General features: G+C 46.6%; 2 protein-coding genes across 2 annotated transcripts in view; one reads left to right on the forward strand and one right to left on the reverse strand.

Moving 5' to 3' along the window:
* LOC103181511 (gastrotropin-like) overlaps positions 1 to 21,701 on the reverse strand; it is a 44,513-nt gene that overhangs the window by 14,598 nt on the left and 8,214 nt on the right. Inside the window, exons 2-3 of the mRNA XM_042343703.1 lie at positions 2,901 to 3,073; positions 248 to 340 (exon numbers count right to left, since the gene is read on the reverse strand). Of these exons, the coding sequence (XP_042199637.1) occupies positions 248 to 340; positions 2,901 to 2,993 (186 nt within the window). The 5' untranslated portion in view covers positions 2,994 to 3,073. The remainder of the gene's footprint in view (positions 1 to 247; positions 341 to 2,900; positions 3,074 to 21,701) is intronic.
* LOC103181510 (fatty acid-binding protein, liver-like) lies at positions 10,539 to 19,929 on the forward strand. Its single transcript, NM_001292835.1, is given in 4 exon segments — positions 10,539 to 10,672; positions 15,215 to 15,387; positions 16,462 to 16,554; positions 19,476 to 19,929. Coding segments are annotated over 4 exon segments (387 nt in total). The 5' UTR covers positions 10,539 to 10,605; the 3' UTR covers positions 19,530 to 19,929.

Here is a 21,701-nt window from a genome sequence, read left to right on the forward strand (position 1 = left end):
AGCTCCCGAAGGGCCCCCCATTAGAGCCTTATCTTTCCAGTGTTTGAGGGCTGATGTATTCCACAGACTCGGCATTGCACACACTGACAATCAGCCACGAGGAGCTGAGCAAAGGCTCACCAGGAGTCCTGCTCCACAAGCCCATCCAAGTCCATCCAACTTTCCCCAGCCATTCCTCTCCTGACGTGAAAGGCGCTTTATAAATGGAATCTTGTTGTTGTTGTTGTTGTTCTCAATAGCAACTTACGCTAATCAATTTGTCCCCTTTCAGCTCGGTGACAGTCCTTATGTGTTGCATTTTTCCAATCAGTTTAGTGGGTCCATCAGCGTGGATCGTTACCTTGGTGAGGAATACAGAGCTCAGTCATTCATGTGTTCATATGGCTTCAGCAGGAGGCCACTTTAATACATTGAGGCAGATCTATTTTGGTTGACTGCCTGACCAGTGGTAGAGTTCTCGCCTCTGGGTCAGGAAGTTGTCGGGACTTGGAATCACATAGTCTAAGTGGACACTCCAAAGCAGCACTGTGGGTGTGTTGCATTGTCGGAAGTGCCATCCATCAAATGAGACATTAAACCGAGGTCCCATCTGACTGTTCAGGTAGACGTTAAATAATAATAATAATAATAATTCTTGCTTTTGATATTGTGCTTTTCACGTCTTCTAGATGTTTCAAAGTGCTTCACAGAATATGCTGTAAAGTGAATTGACCGAATATTTGTGGGCGAAACTCGGCAGCCAATTGTGCACAGCAGTGTCCCACAAACAGTCGTGGATTGAAAATGACCAATTTATTATTTTTTGTTTTGGAGGGATTATTATTAGGTGTGTGGAGTAAGGAAACTTGCCCAAGGTTTTGCACTGCCTGGAATTGAAACCAGGTGTCTCGCTTGCAAGGCGAGTGCTCTAACCATTGAGCTACAGGACTCCACGAGTTCCAATGCACTTTTCTCCCAGTGTCCTTGTCAACAAATCCCAAATAAAATTGGTCATTTACTTCATGGCTGTTTGTGGGACATTGTTGTGTACAAACTGGCTGCTGCGTTTTGCCCACAAAATATATAGTCAAAACCACTTTACACTGCGAAGCGCTTTGACACGTCTCAATGATGTGCTAACGCACTGTATCAAAAGCAAGGATTATTACAAAGTACACAGACATTACACTTTACCTGTCCTGGACAATAATCCTGACCCATAAAATTCATTGTTAACTTGTGGGACATTGCTGTGCGCACATTGACTGCAACTACACTTTCCAGTAACAGTACAGTTGAAGCGCTTTGAGAGGACTTGATGACTTGGAATTGTTCAACATCAAATATAACGAATATTATTTATTATTTGTATTATTTATCCCCACTTCTCCATCCACCTTGGTACAGATCTGATTGAGGTCTATAAGTTCACCTGGTCTCAGCCTTAACACAACTATGCAACGCTTCATCATTTTGTTTCGTTACAATAACATTTCTTAATGTTTCTCAGGTGTCAATCTGGCTCAGTCGATTGCGCTCTCGCCCCTGATTCAGAAGGTTGTGGGCTCAAGTCCCAAACTAGCTCCATTTGGAACTCCTGTAGTTTAGGCTAACACTCCAATGCAGTGCTGGGGGAAAGCTGCATTAACAGAGGTGCCGTCATTCGGATGAGACAAGGTACCCTCTGCCTGTTCAGGCGGATGTTAAAGATCCCGTGGCACTACTGAAAAAGAGAAGAGAGTTTCTCACAATGTCCTGATCGACAATCCTCCAGTTAAATCAGTCAGTCGATTGTTTGTGGGAAATTGCTATGTGCAAAACTGGCTGCCACTTTCGCCTGCAAAATACACAGTGACAGTAAAATCCTTTGAAGCACTTTGAGATGTCTTGATGACAGGATAAAGTGCTGAATCAAATGCAAGGATTATTATTAACCAAAACGTGGTGACATGATGCTGACATGTAGATTTGGTTCTATGATTTTTAAGGTTTACTCTGAATAAGACCAGAGAGAAACCTTATAACAACACAACAGGATTTATTTAGTGCCTTCATACAGAGTAGCTCGGAACGTTTAACAGTGGTGGAGCCTAACACCGAGGCAGGTGAGAGAGGAGGTGACTGTAGGTATGGTTAAACAAGAGCCCAGCCTAACAAATAACATAGAGAGGGTTACAGAGAGCGAGAAGTGAGGGAGACGTGACAAAGACTTCAGGAAGGAAAGGGAGTTTGATTACAGAAAAAAGATAATAAAAACTATGCGTAGTCCTGTGATTTTTTTAAAAGATTGCGTGCAGAAGTGATTTCAGTAAACCCACACTAACTCAGTAGGCCCTTCACATTTTTCCTCGCCACTGGCTCCCTGTCATAGAACAAATCGATTTCCAGATCCTCTCACTCGTCTACAAATCCCTTCACATTCTGAGACCTCCCTACCTTTATGATTTGCTTTCTCTCCACTAGCTCTGGCCTCCTGCTCATCCTTCGTCCCCTCTGCTCCATCATCAGCAGCCGTGCTTTCAGCCACTACACACCAAAGCTTTGGAACTCTATCCCGCAATCCCTCCACCTTGCCCCCTCTTTCTCCTCTTTTAGATCATGACTGAAGACTTTCCTCTTTGACTGAGTTTAAGGTCACCACCTCCCTCCCCCCGGCTCAATGTCATGCTCCGCCATTGTTTAAGCGCTCTGAGACATTGCCCTGTGTGAAGAGCGCTGTGTAAATTCAAGTTGTTGTCATGCATTTAATTTTTAGCTGTTGGTACGGGAGGAGATTTTGAAATGCCATCTCCATACCTCGCCTCTCACTAGCCAAATGACTATCTTCTGTGCTGTGAATATCTATGGCTGTATGAAGCATGGCGTGCCCTGGCATCAAGTCTCAGATGAATGTTTGGAGTCACGTGATTGAGGTAAGTTACCTTGAACTTTTTTCCAGTGAAGGTATGAATCATTGCCTCTTTCCCCAGAGTAAACTCGTTGACGTGTTGCCTGTTGCTTAATGAGGTGATCATTTTGAAATGGTCGCCTTCTTGGATGATATCGGTCACCCAGCCAATGGCCTTGGTTTGCTCAATGTCTTCATTTGAGAGACCTAGAAATAGACAGATCATAATTTCAAATGGTCAATTGTACCTATTTACCTAAGTCCATATTAACCTGTCTGCTTCCTCCCACCATCGGCGGTCAGGCGATGACACTAAACGAGGAGGGATAGTAAACACTGAGGATGACATTAAAAAAAGGCAACAAGATATAGCTTGGCTGGGTGAGTGGGCATATAGGTGGCAGATGAAGTATAATGTAGGAAAGTGTGAGGTCATCCACCTCGGTGGGAAAAACAGTAGAGCAGATTATTTTTTAGAAGGGGAGAGAAGGGCAGGTACAGCAAGCAATCAGGAAAGCTCGCGGTATATTGGCAATTGTTACAAAAGGGTTAAAATATAAGAGTAGGGAAGTCTTGCTGCAACTAAACAAGTTGTGGAGTCCTGTAGCTCAGTGGTTAGAGCGCTCGCTTTGCAAGTGAGAGACCTGAGTTCAATTCCAGGCAGAGGGCGAAACCTTGGGCAAGTTTCCTTACTCCACACAGAGCCTAATAATAATCCCTCCAAAAAACCAAAAACAATAATAAATTGGTCATTTTCAATCTACAACTGTTTGTGGGACATTGCTGTGCGCAATTGGCTGCCGAGTTCGCCCACAAATATACAGTCAATTCACTTTAAAGTGTGTTCTGTGAAGCGCTTTGGGACGTCCTCCCGATGTGAAAAGCGCTATATCAAATGCAAGGAATATTATTATTATTATTAAGGCCCTGGTGAGACTGCACCTAGAGTATTGTGTGCAGTTTTGGTCTCCTTATTTAAGAAAGGACGTACTTGCCTTGGAGGAGTTACAATGTAGATTCATTAGGTTGGTACCAGGGATGAGGGGGATGAGTTACGAGGACAGGTTGAGTAATTTAGGCCTATATTCTCTGGAATATAGAAGAATGAGAGGTGATCTTATAGAAACCTGTAAGATTATTAAGGGGCACGACAGAACAGATAGTGGGAGACTTTTTCCCCTGGTTGGAGAAACTATAACCTGGGTTCACAGTCTTAAAATTCAGGGTAAGCCCTTTCGACTGAGTTGAGGAAAAACTTCTTCACTCAGAGGGCAGTGAATTTATGGAATTCTCTACCCCAAAGGGCTGTAGATGCTCAGTCCTTGAACGTATTCAAGACTGAGGTTTATAGATTTCTTGTGGATTCAGGGATCAAGGGCTATGGGGATAAGGCGGGTGGGTGGAGTTAGAATAGATCAGCTATGATCTTATTGAAAGGCGGGGCAGGCTAGAGGGGCCGAATGACCTACTCCTGCTGCTAATTCTTATGTTCTTATGGTATACTGTAAAGTGAAGTGACTGTGTGTTTTTGTGGATGAATGTGGCAGACCATTTGCACTCAGCAACATCCCACAAAGAGCCATGAAGTGAGTAATCAATTATATTTGAGGGATTGTCGGTCAGGATCCCAGGAGAGAGAAACTCCTTTCTCTTTTCAGTCAGTGCCATGGGACCATTAACATCCACCTGAACAGGCAAAGGGGACCTTGATTTAACATCTCATTTGAAGGATGGAACCCCAGCATTCCATTTGAGTTTCAGGCTAGGCTATATGGGTTTCAAGTCCTAATGTAGGACTTCAAGCCACAACCTTCTGACTGAAAGTAGATAGTGCTACCAATTGATGCTTCAGAAGGGATTGATAGTGCTTTGCTGGAGCACCACAAAACTGCCAAACAGAGCAACAATTATCATTTAGTTTGGTGGTGGTGGGCGGGTGGGGGCACAGTTGCAAGATTTCTGATATGCTGGATTATCAGATGAAATGTTAAACAAAGGTCCATCTATTCCTGTTCAAATCCCCTCATGCTCTGGTACCTTCTTACCTCTCCAACCTGTTTACTCCTGAACCCACTACCCGTTGCTTCCACTCGACTGGCTCTGGTCTCCTGCTTGACCATCGGTGGCAGTACTTTCAGCCACTTTTCCCCCTCCTTCCCCATCTTCAGGTCACACCAGAAGACTCTTAGACTCTTCAGCTGTGCCTAGGGTCACCTGCCCTAGTGCCTAGGGTCACCTGCCCCTGTGCCTAGGGTCACCTGCCCCTGAGCTCAGTGTCATGCTTTGCCACTGTCAAGCGCTCTGGGATGCTATATAAATGCAAATTGTTGTTGTTTAATGGTAAGGATCCCATGGTGCTATTCGTAAAGAGAAGGTGCAAACAATCCCCAGATAAAATTGATTACTCACTCCATGACTGTTTGCGAAGCCGGGAGGTAAAGACTTGTGTTGTTTGGATGGGTTGGGTTGTTTTGCCCTTCTCTGGGCTGGATTTGGTTCTGTTTGGTTGGTTCCTGGTCTAGATTTCATAACACTGGGTTGGGTTACTGCCCCCCCAACCCCCCTCACCCACAAACACACCCCAACACACACACATACTATTTTTACTAATTTGCCCACTGTATAATTCATTGCACACGACGTATCTGTTCTGCCATATCCAGTGCATATATCTACGTTAGTCTCACATTTTTAAATATAGCAGTTGCTCTGTGTATGTTCTTAAACTCAGATCAACAATGATCCAGGATAGATTGAATGCCATCGCAATCCTATCTATTGCGCATGGTTTGACACATTCACTAAGTTTTGATCAAACCCTGGGTTTGCTGATTCCTAACGGGTAGTGTGGTCCCAGCTGGACAAGCAGCGGTAAAGCTTGCCAGACAGTTCTCTCAATGGCAAGCTGTGCAGCTTTAACTGGTTAAACTTCAGCAGGTACCCTATCACATGCTCTTGGGTCCTCAAGCCTTGGATCTTGTCAGAGGATGCCTGGTACTCTTCGGAATTAGATAAGCGGCATTCAGCTCTCCAAGGAAATAGTGTACATTCCATTCTAATACATGAGAATTTCCACGTGTAGAAGGGATGCATGGAATATTGCTATGTATTTTATAGTTGAGCATAAGTAGCCAATTTGCGCACAACAATGTCCCACAAACAGCCGTGAAATGAAGTGTCACATCAAACGTTGCAGTGCTCCCCCCTCCCCCCAACACTGCAGCCACTACACCCTGAAACTCTGGAACACTCTCTCTCAATCCTTCCACCTTGTCCCCTCCTTCCCTATCTTCAAGTAGCGCCTGATGACCTTCCTCTTCGACCTAGGGTCAACCCCCCTTTCCCCCGGCTCGGTGTTGTGCTCCACCACTGTCAAGCGCTCTGGGACCCTGCATGAGGGGAGCTATATAAATGCAAGTTGTTGTCGTCAGCCCAGACACTCACCAATAGCTCTCATAAATGGTTCAAAGTTCTCCTGACTCTCTAGTTTATACTGCCCAGTGAAGGCCATGACTATGGTTCTCTTCTCTGTCTCTCTCTAATGGAGCAGAAGGTCCTTTGTCAAATCGTTGCTTTCCTTTGAGGGATTGAGGCTGTACCTACATTGATAACCCAGTGGTTTGATTGTGACTCACGTTCGATTGTTATTTCATTGTCTTGTTTTATTACTGACATAGCAATGCTCTTGTAGCCCTCCTCCTCCCTCACCCACCATCCTCCTGCCTTCTGATATGCCTCCTGTCCTGAAGGCAAGTCTGCTAACCTCAGTTCTCTCTGTCTATGGCTGAGCTGCACATGCTGCAGATATACATACACATTATTCTCGCTGAGGCCCAACCAGTGTTTTATAAAGGTTCATCATAACTTCCTGACTTTTGTATTCTCTGCTCCTATTTATAAAGCCAAGTATCCCATGTGCTTTTTTAACAGCTTTATCTACTTGTCCTGCACCTTTAAAGATTTACTGATATGAACCCCCCGGTCTCTCTGTTCCTTCTCCGCCTTTAAGATTGTACCATCAACTTATATTGCCTCTCCTCATTCTTCCTCCCAAAATGCATCACTTTGCATTTCTCAGCATTAAACTTCATTTGCCACGTGTTTGTCCATTTTACCAGTCTGTCTATGTCCTCTTGCAGTGTGCTACTATCCTCCTCACTGTTTACTACTTTTCCTAGCTCAATATCATCTGCTTACTTGGAAATTGTACTCCCTATGCCCAAGTCTAGGTCATTTACATAGATGAAAAATGGCAGTGGTCCCAATACCGACCCCTGGGGGACAGCGCTGCACACTTCCCTCTAGTCTGAAAAATAATCGTTCACCACAACTCTTTGCTTTCTGCTAACCAGTTCCTTTTTAAATGTTCTATTGATTCAGCCGGGCATCTGTCTAGATATTGTCCTTTGCAACCCTGAACTTGAGGTGACTTTCTTGCTTAATATTTTGTAGCCAATTTGCATACAGCAAAGTGCTACAAACAGCCGTGAAGTGAATGATTAATTTTTATTGGGGATTGTCTGCCAGGACACCAGTAGGGAGGGGGAGGGGATAGAAACTTCCTTTTCTCCTGCGGATCTAAACTGCTCAATCTCCCTGGGCTCTTCCTCAAACTCACTGAACCAGTGCGCAACCTCGGCATCCAGTTCGATCCCCAATTGTCCTTCCACACCCCCCATCACATCTGGTCCCTGACCAGGACATCCTCCTTCCACCTCCGCCATATTGCCCATCTCCGACTTTACTTTACCCCAAATACTGCCGAAACCCTCGCACATGAGTTTGTCACCTCCCGGTTGGATTACTCCAACGGACCCCTCCCCGGTCTCCACAGCTCCACCGTTCACAAGATCGAGTTCATTCAAAACTCTGCTGCCTGCATAGTGACCCGGACCAAACTCTGTACCCACATCTCACCAGTTCTGGCTTGGCTCCACTGGCTCCCCATCACCGAATTGATAGACTTTAAAATCCTCACACTCAAATCCATTCACTCCCTGGCACCACTCTACCTCTCCGACTTCCTCACTTCCCAATCCACCATCCGGCGCCTCTGCTCGATTGGCACCGGTTCCAGCTCATCCCTCACACCCTCCACCCACCATTGAAGGTTGTGCTTTCAACCACTATGCCCCAAACCTCTGAAACACTCTCCCTCAATCCCTCCACCTTGTACCCTCTCCCCCCCTTCTTCAAGTCCTGCCTGAAAACTTTCCTGTTCAACCGTGCTCATGGCCACCATCTCCCCCCAGCCCGGAGTCAGGCTCTGCCACCGTTAAGTGCTCTGAGATGCTATCCTGCGTGGAGGTCGCTATATAAGTGTAAGTTGTTCTTGTCGTTGCTGTTTTCTTTTCAAATTGTGTTGCGGGATCTTTAATGTCCATCTGAACAGGCACAGAGGGGACCTCAGCTTAATTTCTCATCCAAAATACGGCATCTTCAACAGTGGAGCACTCCCCCCCAGCACTGCACTGAAATGAAGGTGTAGACAGTGAGTTCAGAGTCTCAATGTAAATCTTGGACCCCACGAACTTCTGACTCTCAAGCAAAAGTGCTACCGACTGAGCCAAGCTGCCAAATAATAATGATTCTTATATTGAAACACTTTATGGGAAATTGTTGTGAAGTGTAGTGACTGTTTCGATGTCATGTATACGGATGACACACAAATCTACTTTGCCTCCTCCAGTACCAACTCCTAAGCCCCCGACGTTCTATTAGCGTGTCTGACAGACATCAGGATCTGGATCAGTGTAAGCTTCCTGCAGCTGAATGTGGACAAGTCAGAAGCCATATTCCTTGGCTCCCGTCAATCAACTTCAAGATCCTCACACTTGTGTTCATATCCCTTCACTCTCTGGCACCTCCCTACCTCTTCAACCTCCTCACTCCCCAATCCCCCAACCAGTGCCTCTGCTCGACGAGCACTGGCCTCCTGGTTGTCCATTGCACCTTCCACCCCCACCATCTGAAGTTCCGCTTTCAGCCACTACACCCTGAAACTCTGGACCCCTCTCACTCAATCCCTCCGTCTTGACCCCTCTCTCCCTTTTACTTCAAGTTTCCCCTGAAAACCTTCCTCTTCGACCATGCTTACGTGTATATTTTTTGTAGTGTGGTGAACACAGCTGCTCATAATATTCCACATATGGGACTGATCAGAGCCTTTCAAATCTTCATTTGACTTCTGTTTTCTTAGTATTGTTGAATTGTTTCACATCACCATGTGAACATTAAAGCTGATAGCTGTTACCCCCAGATTCCCATTTTTCAGTTTCCCTGCTATTTCATATCTATCGTGTCCCATATTTAAAAAAAAATATTCATTTATACAGCGGATTTCATGTTGGGAGGACATCACCTTATGCTTCACGTACCCAAGCTGGGGGTAGGGGAGGAACTGAGGAAAGAGGGGCAAGGTCAAAAGAAAGGTCTTAAGGTGGACTTTAATGATCGGGAGAGCAGGTGCGAGGCCGAGGACTTTGAGATTGAGTACCAACAACAACTGCTTGGCATTTATTTAGTGCCCTTCACTCGGGGCAGCTTACCAATAGCTCAGTGGAGTCCTCAGTGGAGTCCTGTAGCTTAGTGGTTAGAGCACTCGCCTCGGAAGCATTAGATCTGGATTCGACTTCCGGCAGGGTGAAACCTTGGGGAGATTTCCTTACTCCACATGCCTGATAATAATCCCTCAAGAAAAGAAAACAATAATAAAAAAAATTGGTCCACGACTGTTTGTGGGACACTGCTGTGCATAATTGGCTGCCCCATTTCGCCCACAAATATATAGTCAATTCACTTTACAGTATATTGTGTGAAGTACTTTGAGATGTCTAGAAGACGTGAAAAGTGCTATATCAAATGCAAGGATTATTATATATATTATTATATCCCTTAATACCCTGACCTATCAAATATCTATCCACCACAGTCTTAAAAATGTGAATGGATCCAGCATCAACAGCCTTTTAAGGGAGAGAATTCCAGATTTCCACTACTCTTTGCATGAAGAAAATGCTTCCTGATTTCACTCCTAAATGGCCTAACTCTAATTTTAAGATGATACCCCACTGTTCTGGATTCTCCACCAGAAGTAATCTATACTAATAAAGAAAAAATATTTGTCTGTGTGTCTGTCCGCCAATAACGCAATAACAGATTGACTTAGAGACATGATTTATACCACACCGGAAAGGTCTTGCTTGGCGAAGTGTCAATGCCAGTTTTTTGGGGGTGGGGGTGGTATCTCCTATCATTGATGAGCTATGACCTAAACAAACTCATCACACATGTATGGCAGTTTTGCTTAAAATCTACACACAGTATTTATGACATGTTAAATGGTTTGTGAGTTAAATGATTAAATTGGATCCTTTGGTCGCAAGCATAGCTGTAACAGGTACAGCTAGTAGATAATAACTAAAATCAGGAAATATCGATATCCACCTTATCAAATCCTTTCATAACCTTAACCACCTCTATTGCATCACCCCTCAATCATCAGTTGAGTCACTTAGTCACGTGTACATAAGAACATAAGAATTAGGAGCAGGAGTAGGCCATTCGGCCCCTCGAGCCTGCCCCGCCATTCGATAAGAAAAGAGTTAATAATTCAACAAAGTCATAAAACCACGCCAAGCACTGTATCTTTTCAAGATATGGGAATCTCTATAAAGGAAAAGTACAGTTTGGTTTGCTACCTCTCGTTGCTCCATTGCACGGACCAAACATTCATAGTAATGGCATTCAATGGGAAATATGAACTGGAAAACCAGGACAACTTTGGACCATTTATGAAAGCTCTTGGTAAGCTCATCCCTTTTTTATTCCTGATCAGCCAGGTATCAGTAACATTTGTAGAAACATAGGTACTCAGGAACGGGAGTAGGCCATTTGGACCATCAAGCCCGTTGTAGTACTTTCCAAAATCATGGCCGATTTGCAACTCAATTTCACCTCCACGCCCTCTCTCTGTATCCTTTGATATCTGTCTATCAAGCATAATGACTATTTGCCTTTTAAATTCTTTAATTGACTCTGTCTCCACTGCAAGTGAATTCTACACTCCCACCACCCGCTGCATGAAAACCCATCAACAACAAATTCTATTTATACAGAGGCTTTCACATCAGGAGGACATCCCAAGGTGCTCAAGAGGGAAGGATCTGCACTCAAGCTGGGGATTGGAATCAAAAGGGGTGGAGGGCAAGGGGAGTGGAGATGGGAAGATGATCAAAGGAAGGGTTGAAGAGGAAGGTCTTCAGTCAAACCTTGAACAACAACAACAACATTCCATTTATAGAGTGCATTTCACGTCGGGAGGACGTCCCAAGGCGCTGTACAGTTGGGTCAGGACCCGAGCAGGGGGGAAATGGTCAGGGTGAGGGGAGGGAAGGCAGGGAGTGAGGAGGGGGTAGAGTCGAGAGGGGAGCTGAAGGCACGGTCAAAGAGAAAGGTCTTGAGACCAGCCTTGAAGGAGGAAAGGGAGGAGGCGGCGAAGGCACTGGGGGATAGAGTTCCAGAGCCTAGGGGCTGAGAGGCTGAAGGCCCGGCCACCAATGGTAGGGCAGTTGGGGCGGGGGATGTGGAGCAGACCGGAGCCAGAGGAACGGAGGGTATAAGCAGGTAGGTAGGGGGATAGTAGGTCGGAGAGGTAGGAGGGAGCGAGGACGTGAAGGTGTAGGTGAGGAGGAGGATCTTGAATTCGATCATCTGGCGGATGGGGAGCCAGTGGAGGTGAGCGAGGGTGGGAGTGATGTGGTCCCGAAGCCTGGTGCGGGACAGTACACGAGCTGCAGAGTTCTGAATGACCTGCAGCTTGTGGAGGGAGGGGCCGGGAAGGCCGGCGAGGAGAGAGTTCCCATAGTCCAGCCTTGAGGTGATAAAGGCGTGGACCAGAGTTTCAGCAGCGTGAGGGGTGAGGTAGTGCCGTAGTCTGGCGACGTTCCGGAGGTGATGGAAGGCGGTGCCAGTTGTGGCGCGGATATGAGGGAGAAAGGACAGCTCAGGGTCGAACAGAACCCCGAGGTTCCTGACTGGCTTTGAGAGGTGGAGAGTGCAGCCTTGGATGCTGATGCTGTCAGCGCCTGAGGTGCGGAGGCGCTGACGTGAGCCAATCAGGAGGGCCTCAGTTTTGCGCACGTTGAGCTGAAGAAAGTTGTCTCTCGTCCAGGACTCGATGTCGGACAGGCAGGCTGTCAGGACATCGGGGGTCGTGGAGTTGAGGGTAGAGGAGGAAAGGTAGAGTTGGGTGTCATCCGCATACATGTGGAAGTTAACCCCATGTCTGCGGATGATGTCACCACAGGGGGAGCATATAGAGGGTGAAGAGGAGGGGACCGAGGACAGAGCCCTGAGGGTCACCGCACGAGACAGTGCGGGGGCCGGAGGAAAAAACATTCGTGGAAACAAAGTGAAGACGGTGGGAGAGGTATGACCTAAACCACTCAAGGACAGGGCCTTGAAGGTTGAGGTGGGAGGACAAGCGGTGGAGGAGGATAGCGTGGTCGACCGTATCGAATGCTGCCGATAGGTCGAGGAGGACGAGGAGGCAGAGGGAGCCCTGGTCACAGATGGTCAGCATGTCAATGGTGACCTTGACCAGGGCAGTTTCTGTGCTATGGGCAGCACAGAAACCCAACTGAAGGGGTTTGAATAATGAATGGGTGGAGAGGAAAGAGCACAGCTGGGAGGCGACAACTCGTTCCAGGACCTTGGACAGGAAGGGGAGGTTGGAGATGGGCCGGTAGCTTGATAGCTGCGACGCATCAAGGGAGGGTTTTTTCAAGGTGGGAGTGATGGTGGCAGTTTTTAAGGGAATGGAAACAGAGCCAGAGGAGAGGGACAGGTTGATGATGTCTGTGATATGTGGGGCAAGGAGGTGGAGCTGGGAAATAAGGAGTGGAGTGGGGGTGGGGTCAAGGGAGCAGGTGGTGGGTTTCAGGGATAGGATGAGTTTGGTGACAGAGGGTGGGGAAACGGGTACGAAGGTGTGTAGGGGAGGATGGGTAATAATAATAATAATAATAATCCTTGCATTTGATATAGCGCGTTTCACGTCGGGAGGACGTCCCAAAGCGCTTCACAGAACACACTGTAAAGTGAATTGACTCTATATTTGTGGGCGAACGCGACAGCCAATTGCGCACAGCAATGTCCCACAAACAGTCGTAGATTAAAATGACCAATTTAATTATTGTTTTTTGTTTTCTTGGAGGGATTATTATTAGGCGTGTGGAGTAAGGAAACTTCCCCAAGGTTTCGCCCTGCCTGGAATTGAACTCAGGTCTGTCACTTGCAAAGCGAGTGCTCTAACCACTGAGGAGTCGGAGTGTGGGAGGGAGGGGGTGGGGGGGTGGGTGGATTTTGGAGGGGAAGTGACCGCGGAGCGAATTCCCTTGATTTTGGATTCAAGGAAATCCAGCATCTCCTCGCAGTGAAAGTTGGAGGAGATGACCTGCGCGGGGTGGCGGGGGGGGGACGGAGGAGTCGGGATATGGTAGAAAACAGAAGCCTGGGGTTGTTCTTCGCCTCCAGGATTATCCTGGAGTAGAAGGACGACTTGGCCAAGGCTAGAGTGGAGCGGTAGATTTTGAGGAGGTCCAGCCAGATTTGTCGGTGGACCGTTAGGCCAGATTTGACGCAGGTGCGTTCAGCGGCCCGCACCTGGCTCTTCAGTGAGCGGAGGTGGGTGGTGAACCAGGGGGAGGAGCGAGAGTAGGAGACAGTACAGGAGGTGATGGGGGCAAGAGTATCGAGTGTGGAGGAGAGGGTGTTGTGGAGGAGGGTGAGAGGAGAAGAGGGGTCAGTGAGGGTTGAAGGCCAGAGGGAGAGGAGTTCAGAGGACTCCAAGGCAGCGGTTAGGGATTGTGGGGGTAACTTCTTCCAGGGGCGGTAGAAGATGGTGGTGGGTCTGGTGGAGGTGGGGAGGGGGGTGGAGGTGGTGAAGGAGATGAAGTGGTGGTCGGAGATGGCCTTGTCGGTGATAGTGACATCCGAGACACTGAGGCCCCGGGTGATCACCAAGTCGAGTGGGTGGCCGTGACTGTGAGTGGGGGAGTTGATGTGGAGGGAGAGGTTGAGCGAGGAGAGCAGGGAGGAGAAATCTGAGGAGATGGAGCAGGAGGGGTGAAGTGCAGGTTGAAGTCGCCCAGGATGATGAGGCGATCAGAGCAGAGGCAGAGAGATGTAAGAAGTGTCGAAATATCGGAGATGAAGGTGGGAGAGGTTTTAGGGGGCCGGTAGAGGAAGAGGATTTTGAGTGAGAGGAAGGAGGGGTGGGAGAGGGTGAGGTGCTCGAAAGAGGGGAAAGAGCCAGAGGAGTAGGGGAATAGGGCGAGTGGTGTCCTTGAGATAAGGGCTACACCACCGCCACGGCGGTTGGGGCAAGGGATGTGGTGGGAGGTGTAGCCGGGTGGTGTGGCCTCCGTGAGGGGGAAGGTGTCACCTGGGGTGAGCCAGGTTTCCATTAAGGCCATGATGTAAACGCTCTCATCAAGGATCCAATGGAGTCGGGCGAGAGTGGGGAAGATGGGGTCACGGAGTTTAGTTCGGGAGAGGACACGGGCTGCAGAGTTCTGGATTATCTGCAGCCTGTGGAGGGAAGGGTTGGGAATATTGATAAGCAAGGCATTTGCATAGTCAAGCCTGGAGGTGATGAAGGCATGAACAAGAGTTTCAGCGGCCTGAGGGATGAGCTGGTGGCGGAGTCGGGCAATGTTCCAGAGAGTATTAGGCCAGGTGAAGCCAAGGCTTGGGGTCTCCTGTAGTTGGAGCACTTCTGGAGTCTAACCAGCTAAACCGGAAAGCATTGAAAGTTGTGGGTTCAAGTTCCTCATAGGGACTTGAGCTCTTATGGCAGGGCTGAAGCTATAGTGCAGTACTGGGGGTGTAAATAAAAAGAATCTTTGCATTTGATAAAATGCCTTAAATGTCACGTCGTCAAGATCTCGCAAAACTATTCACGGGATGTACTGTAAAGTGGTGCGACTGTATATTGTTTAGGCAAGGCCCGTAGCCAATTTTGCACACAGCACACAGCAATATCCCGCAAACAGCAATGAATGATCAATTTCATTTCGGGATTGTTGGCCAGGGCACTGGGAACAACTCCCTTCCCTTTTCATAAATCAAGAAATATTCAATCAATAAAACGTATTTTGTTGGGCGACTATAACGGTTGGCTAACATTGGCCTAGATTGTGAGCTCAAAATCCCAATGTGGGGCTTGAACACACAGCCTTCTGACTCAGGGGCGACCATGCTACCAATGAGCCAGGCTGACACCTTCCAACAACAACAAGATTACATTTGTATAGCCCCTTTCCACCCTCTTGGTCTGATTTTCAGGACTCTCGGACGAGATGATCGAGAAAGGCAATGACCTCAAGAGCGTCTCTGAGATCGTCCAGAACGGGAACCACTTCAAGATCACGGTCACTACAGGCACCAAAGTGCTGACCAACGAGTTCATCGTTGGCCAGGAGACCGACGTTCAAACTCCCACCGGTGCAAAGATGAAGGTAGTGAACATCTCTCCGGCTCTCTTGGGTTTCGGTGACTCGATTCTTGCCAAGCAGACATAATTTCAATTGCTGGAAATTAGCTTTCTGAGTTTATTGCTGGCTTTACACACTTTTTTTATTTTCTTCCGATGAGACATTAAGCGCTCAGCCTCCGAGACGCTACCTCATGTGAAAGGCACTCTATGAATGCAAGCTGTTGCTGCTGCTGTTAAACTGGCTATTCAGGCAGATGTTAAAAATCCTGAGGCACTCTTCGAAAAGAGAAGGGAGTTTCTCCCGGTGTCCTCGATAATTTCTCACAAATAAAAACTATTCTCACAAACAATAATCATTCACTTTGACTGTTTGTAGGGGCTGCCGCATTCGTCTACAAAATACACAGTCAATGCCCTTTACAGTAAATCGTACGGAATTTTCTCTCAAAGTTGGAAAAATAAATATCACAATTCTCAGTCACTAAAGCCTGGGTGTAAGCGACGGCCTCCCCTGCCCTCCGCCCCTCCTCTCCAGCACAACAGTTTGAACAGATCAATTTCAAGATTGTCACCTTCATGACCTAGCACCAGCCTTACCTCTCCAGGCTGCTCACAGCCCATTCCTCTACCTGCTCCCTTTGCTCAGCCGGCTGCGTCCGACTATACATCCCTTGTTCCTTCTGCTCCACCATCAGCAGCTTTTAGTCACTACGCTTCCGAAACACTGGATCTCTTCTCCTCAATCCTTTCCAGCTCCCTCCTTGCCCATCTTCAGATTGCACCTGAAGACTTTCCTGTTAGACCAGTCTACGGTCACTTCTCCTCTTTCCCTGGCTCTGCATCAGACTCCACCACTGTTAATCGCTCCAAGGTGCGCTCTGCTTGAAGAACGCTGTATAAGAACAAGTTAATTTTAAGATTTAATTGGTCGTCATTGTTTTTACAACTGGATATGGAGTTCCAGCGCCATTTCACCAAATACCCGGAATGAGGCCTGCCGTCCTTCCTAATTATCTTGTGTCTTGTCAGCGCCTTGGGACATCCTCCCAATGTGAAAGGCACGATACAAATGTAATTTGTTTTTGTTGTTATCTAGGCTATAATCAACCTTGAAGGGACCAATAAACTTGTGTTGAAGGCGGAAAATGTAACCTCCATCACAGAGCTGACTGGAGATAGGCTGGTGAATGTAAGTCTCTGTTGATTCTATTTCTGGTTTCAAATACTTCAACCTTTGAATGGATGGAATGCCTCCACCTCCTTACCCCATCCTGTGTTCTTAATTACACCACCTCTCCCCCTCCCCCCCGGCTTCTCTGCCCCACCATCAGCAGACGACCAGTTCACAAAGGCGTGGTCTTGGCAATCTAATTTACTGGTTTTCTTTGACGGTGTGACAAGGGAGCTTGATAAGGGTAAGGTAAGGCTGTGGATGTTAAAAATCTGGATTTCAGTAAGGCCTTTTGTGCAGTTCGCCTTGAGAGGCTGTACTGAAAGTAAAGAAAGCGGGAATCAGTGGAGGTATATTACATTGGCTATGCAACTGGTTGACTGCAACAACCCAGAGGATGGTGGTTCAGGGAATGTCATCAGACTGGGAAAATGTTACCAATGGAGTTCCACAAGCGTCTGTTTTGGGATCTCTTTTGTTTAATATTTTCATAAATCATCTGGAACTAGGAGTCGCAAGCACAGTGGTTAAGTTTGCAGATGACACCAAACTAATGAAGGTGGTAAATTGCAGAGCTGAACAAGATAGGTTACAGGAGAATTTGAACATACTTGGGAATTGGGAAGATTGGTTGGAGATGAAATTCAATGTGGAGAAATGTAAAGTATCGTGGAAGGGATTATTATTTGAACGGAAGGAAAATAATATGTATGGAAAATGAAAAGGTCCTGGGGGTCCTGATTGACAATAAATTGAAGTGCCACTGTATAAATCCTGCCACTGTATAAATAATTGGTGAGACCATACTTAGAGTACTGTGTACAGTTCTGGTCGCCGCAGTACAAAAAAGATATTGGAGAAATCAAGAAGATACAGAGGAGGGAAAACAAAATGATTGAGGGAATAGAAGGACTGGACTATGAGGAGTGACTAAGTAAATTGGGCATATACACACTGGTAAGAGAAGATTGAGAGGGGATATGATTGCTGTCTTTGAGATTCTAAAGGGCAAGACTATACAGATCATGACAGGCTGTTTCAACTTGTCCAGAGTAGTAAAACCAGAGGCCCCAGCCTGCGATTGAAGGGGGAAAATTCAGAACAAATCTACGCAAACACTATTTAAGTAGGAGTTCGCTCACTGAAAATAGTAAACCTGTAGGAACAGGCTCCCTAGGGAGACGGTTGAACAACAACAACAACAAGATTATATTTGTACAGCGCCTTTCACGTTGGGAGGACGTCCCAAGGTGCTGGACAGAGTACAGCATTTCAAACCTGAGCAGGGGTTGGGGGGTAAGGGAAGGGAGGGGAAGAGGAGGGTCTTGAGGGCGGGACTTGAAGGAGGCTAAGGAGGGATCGAGGCGGAGTAACTGGGGGATAGAATTCCAGAGGTTGAAGCAGGAAGTGTTGATTCTTTCAAACACAGATTAGATAGTTTTCTCTTAAGAAATAATATTATAGGATATAGTACATAGGTAGTTCAGGAAATGTGACCGCCAGGAAGGTGGAAGGTGAACTAGATGGACCTTGGTCTTTTCTCATCCAGTTTTCTTATCTTCTTAATAACACATCAACAGAGGGTAAGGTAAAACTATTCCTTTTATTGTTGTGTTGTTGCAATAGTAACTTTTACTCATGGCCTGGGCCAATAGAAAAGTGTGGAAATATTTGCCGAAAATTGCCAAACAAATTTTGCGGAAAATGGCAGGGAGTTGATTTGTGCTCTTGAAGTACATTTTAATGCCAACCTACGTTTTTTCACTTTATTGATAAAAGAAAACATGAGGAAATAACACATATTAGATTGTTGCAAAAAAAATGTTAGTTGCTTCTTTAACAAAAACTGGGTTTTCATTTTTTTAGGTGGGCAGGAGGGGGGGACACCAGCGAGGCTACAGGAGCTCTCAGGGTTCAGCACCGCACACATACCCAGAGAGGCAGAAACACACACACACACAGAGACACAGAGAGAGAGAGACACACACACAGAAAGACACACAGACACACACGCAAACACAGAGAAAGACACACACACACATACACACAGACACACAAACACACACAGAAAAAGATACACACACAGAGACACACACACGCACACACACAGAAAAAGACACACACACACAGACACACACACACAGATACATAAAAACACACACACAAAAACACACACACACAGAGACACACACACACACACACACACAGAGAATGACACACACACAGACACACACAGACACACACATAGAGACACACACACAGAGAACGACACACACACACACACAGAGAATGACACACACAGACACACACACACACACAGACACACAAGCACACACACACGCCCATTTGCTGCTTGCGCCACACCGCGCCTTGTGCGTCCGAAGCTGCCCCCACCCACAGTGAGGGGCAGAGGCCCGCGCCAAAAACTATATTTATGGCAGGTTTGTAGCGGAGGAAGGTGTTTATAGAGGGTTCCATAAGACAATAATAATAATCCTTGCATTTAATACAGCGCCCTATCAAATCATTGATTCATCTCAAACCGCTTCACAGAATAGACTGTAAAGTGAATTAACTGTATATTTTGTGGGGGAAATTTGGCAGCCCAATTGCACACAGTAGTGTCCCGTAACTTGTCGTAGATTGAATCACCAATTTATTATTTTTTAATTTGAAACGATTGTTAACCCAGAAAACAACCTTTCAATCGACCAACAACCGAGTTCCAACTTACTGCTAGATGCGTGTGGAGTAAGGACACTTCCCTAAGTTTCGCCCTGCCCAGGAATGAACCCAGTTCCTCTCACTTGCAAGGCGAGTTCTTTTACCAATACGCTATAGGACTGCACAACAACAACAACAACTTGCATTTCTATAGCAATTTTCAGGCAGGAGAGCGTCCCAGAGCACTGCAAGTAAACATTAACTTTTTGTTTCAGACAATGACAATCGGAAACATTGTGTACACGCGGCAGAGCAAGAAGATCTGCTGAACTCTGACTGGTGGATTTTTTGCGTCTTATTTTACTGCATTATGTATAATAACAATCCTTGCATTTGATATAGTGCTTTTCACGTCTCCTCGACATCTCAAAGCGCTTCATAGAATAAATAGACTGTAAAGTGAATTGACTGTATATTTGTGGGCGAAATGTGGAGGATGTGGAGGAAAGTGGAAATATGATATGTAATATTATCATATTGCTCAAAGCAGTCCATAGAGTCAATCGTTATCAATGACCTTAGGATTGGTAGAGGGTGGGAGTGGGTTGTTTGGCTTCCACAATCACCTTTGACCACATATCTGGTTGATATGATAATTATCACCAGTGCTTATATCACATCTCTCATTCTCCCACACCTCCATCTATGTAATAAACCAGAGACTAATGTACAATGTGTGACCAGTGTTGTTTTTCCTAAGCTTTGCACTGATGAATCTGATGAGCCTTGTGAAGCTCTCCAAATTGCTTGTCTTGTCTATGCTAGTCCCAACAACTCAACTCAAATCGTATAGATGAATAATATAAGACGGTAATAATTCCTGTATTTGGTATGATGCCTTTTATGTTACTTCAGAGAATTTATTGTAAAGTGGAGTGAGTGTATGTTTGGAGGTGAGAGAGCACAGCAATGTCTCACAGCCGGCCATGAAGTGAATGACCAATTTTACCTGGGGAATTGTTGGCCAGAGCACTCGAATAAACTCTCTTCACTTTTTGAAGAGTGCTATGGGCTTGTTAATGTCCTTCTGAACGATTTACTGTCTCAACTATAGACGGCACCTCCAACAATGCCGCTCCTGCATCCCCAGCACAGCACATTGGTGCATCAGTCTAGACAGTGAGTTCAAAGTCCCGATGTGGGGGCTTGAACCCCACAACCTTCTGACTCAAGAGCAAGAATGCTACACTTGCCAGGCTGACACCTGTTATTATAAAAATAACCCTTGTATTTGATACAGAACACACCACATCAAAATTTCTCAAAGTGCTGCAGGTGGATTTGGTCATCACTGAACTGTCACCCTACAACACCATCTGGGCTCTCTGCCCCCACCCATCTCGCAGAGTCCCATTGAATGACCAATTTTAGCTGTTGGCCAGAACAACAGGAAATACTCTCTTCTCTGTCGACTAGTGCCACAACCTGTAGACATGAGCTTGGTTTAACATCACATCCAAAGGAAAGCACTGACAACCACTATGCATGCACGCCAACTCCCTGCTTGTTGGCCTTCCCAACACTTCCCTCCACAAGCTGAAGATCATTCAGAACTCGGCAGCTCGTGTCCTCTCCTGCGCCAGGCTCCTTGTCCCCATCACCCCCACCCTCGCCCGGCTCCACTGGCTTCTCAACTCCCAGAGGATAGAGTTTAAAATCCTTGTGCTCGCCTTCAAGGCCCTCCAAGGCCTTGCTCCTCCCTACCTCTGTGATCTGCTGACCCCATATCAATCTGTCCACCCTTCCACTCAGCAGGCTACAGCCTGCTCCACGTCCCGCGCCCGGCGCGCCCCGCCATCGTCGGTCGGGCCTTCAACCTCTCGGCCCCCACCCATCTCCCAGAGTCCCATTGCCTCACTCCCTCCCTTGCCTCCTTCAAGGCCCATCTCAAGACCCTCTTTGAACGTACCTTCGGTCACCCTCCTACCCTACCTTCCCTATAAGAACCTAAGAAATAGGAGCAGGAGTAGGCCATTCGGCCCCTCGAGTCTACCCTGCCATTTAATAAGATCATGGCTGATCTTCTAACTTAATTCCCTTTATCTGCCCTATCCCCATATCCCTTAATCCCTTTAGTTTTTAAAAATCTATTGATCTCAGTCTTGAATACGTTCAATAACTGAGAATCCACAGCCTTCTGGGGTAGAGAATTCCATAAATTCACTACCCTCTGAGTGAAGAAATGTTTCCTCAACTCAGTTCTAAAAGGCTGACATTTAATCCTGAGACTATGACCCCTCGTTTTAGATTCTCCAACCAGGGGAGACAGTCTCACAATATCTACCCTGTCAAGACCTTAAGAATCTTATAGGTTTCTATAAGATCATTCCTAATTCTTCTATATTCTAGAGAATATAGGCCTAGTTTACTCAACCTCTACTTGTAGGTCAACCCCCTCATCCCAGGAACCAACCTAGTGAACGTACGTTGCACCCCCTCTA

Source organism: Callorhinchus milii, unplaced genomic scaffold, assembly GCF_018977255.1.
Source record: "Callorhinchus milii isolate IMCB2004 unplaced genomic scaffold, IMCB_Cmil_1.0 Scaffold1, whole genome shotgun sequence".
NCBI classification, from domain to species: Eukaryota; Metazoa; Chordata; class Chondrichthyes; order Chimaeriformes; family Callorhinchidae; genus Callorhinchus; species Callorhinchus milii.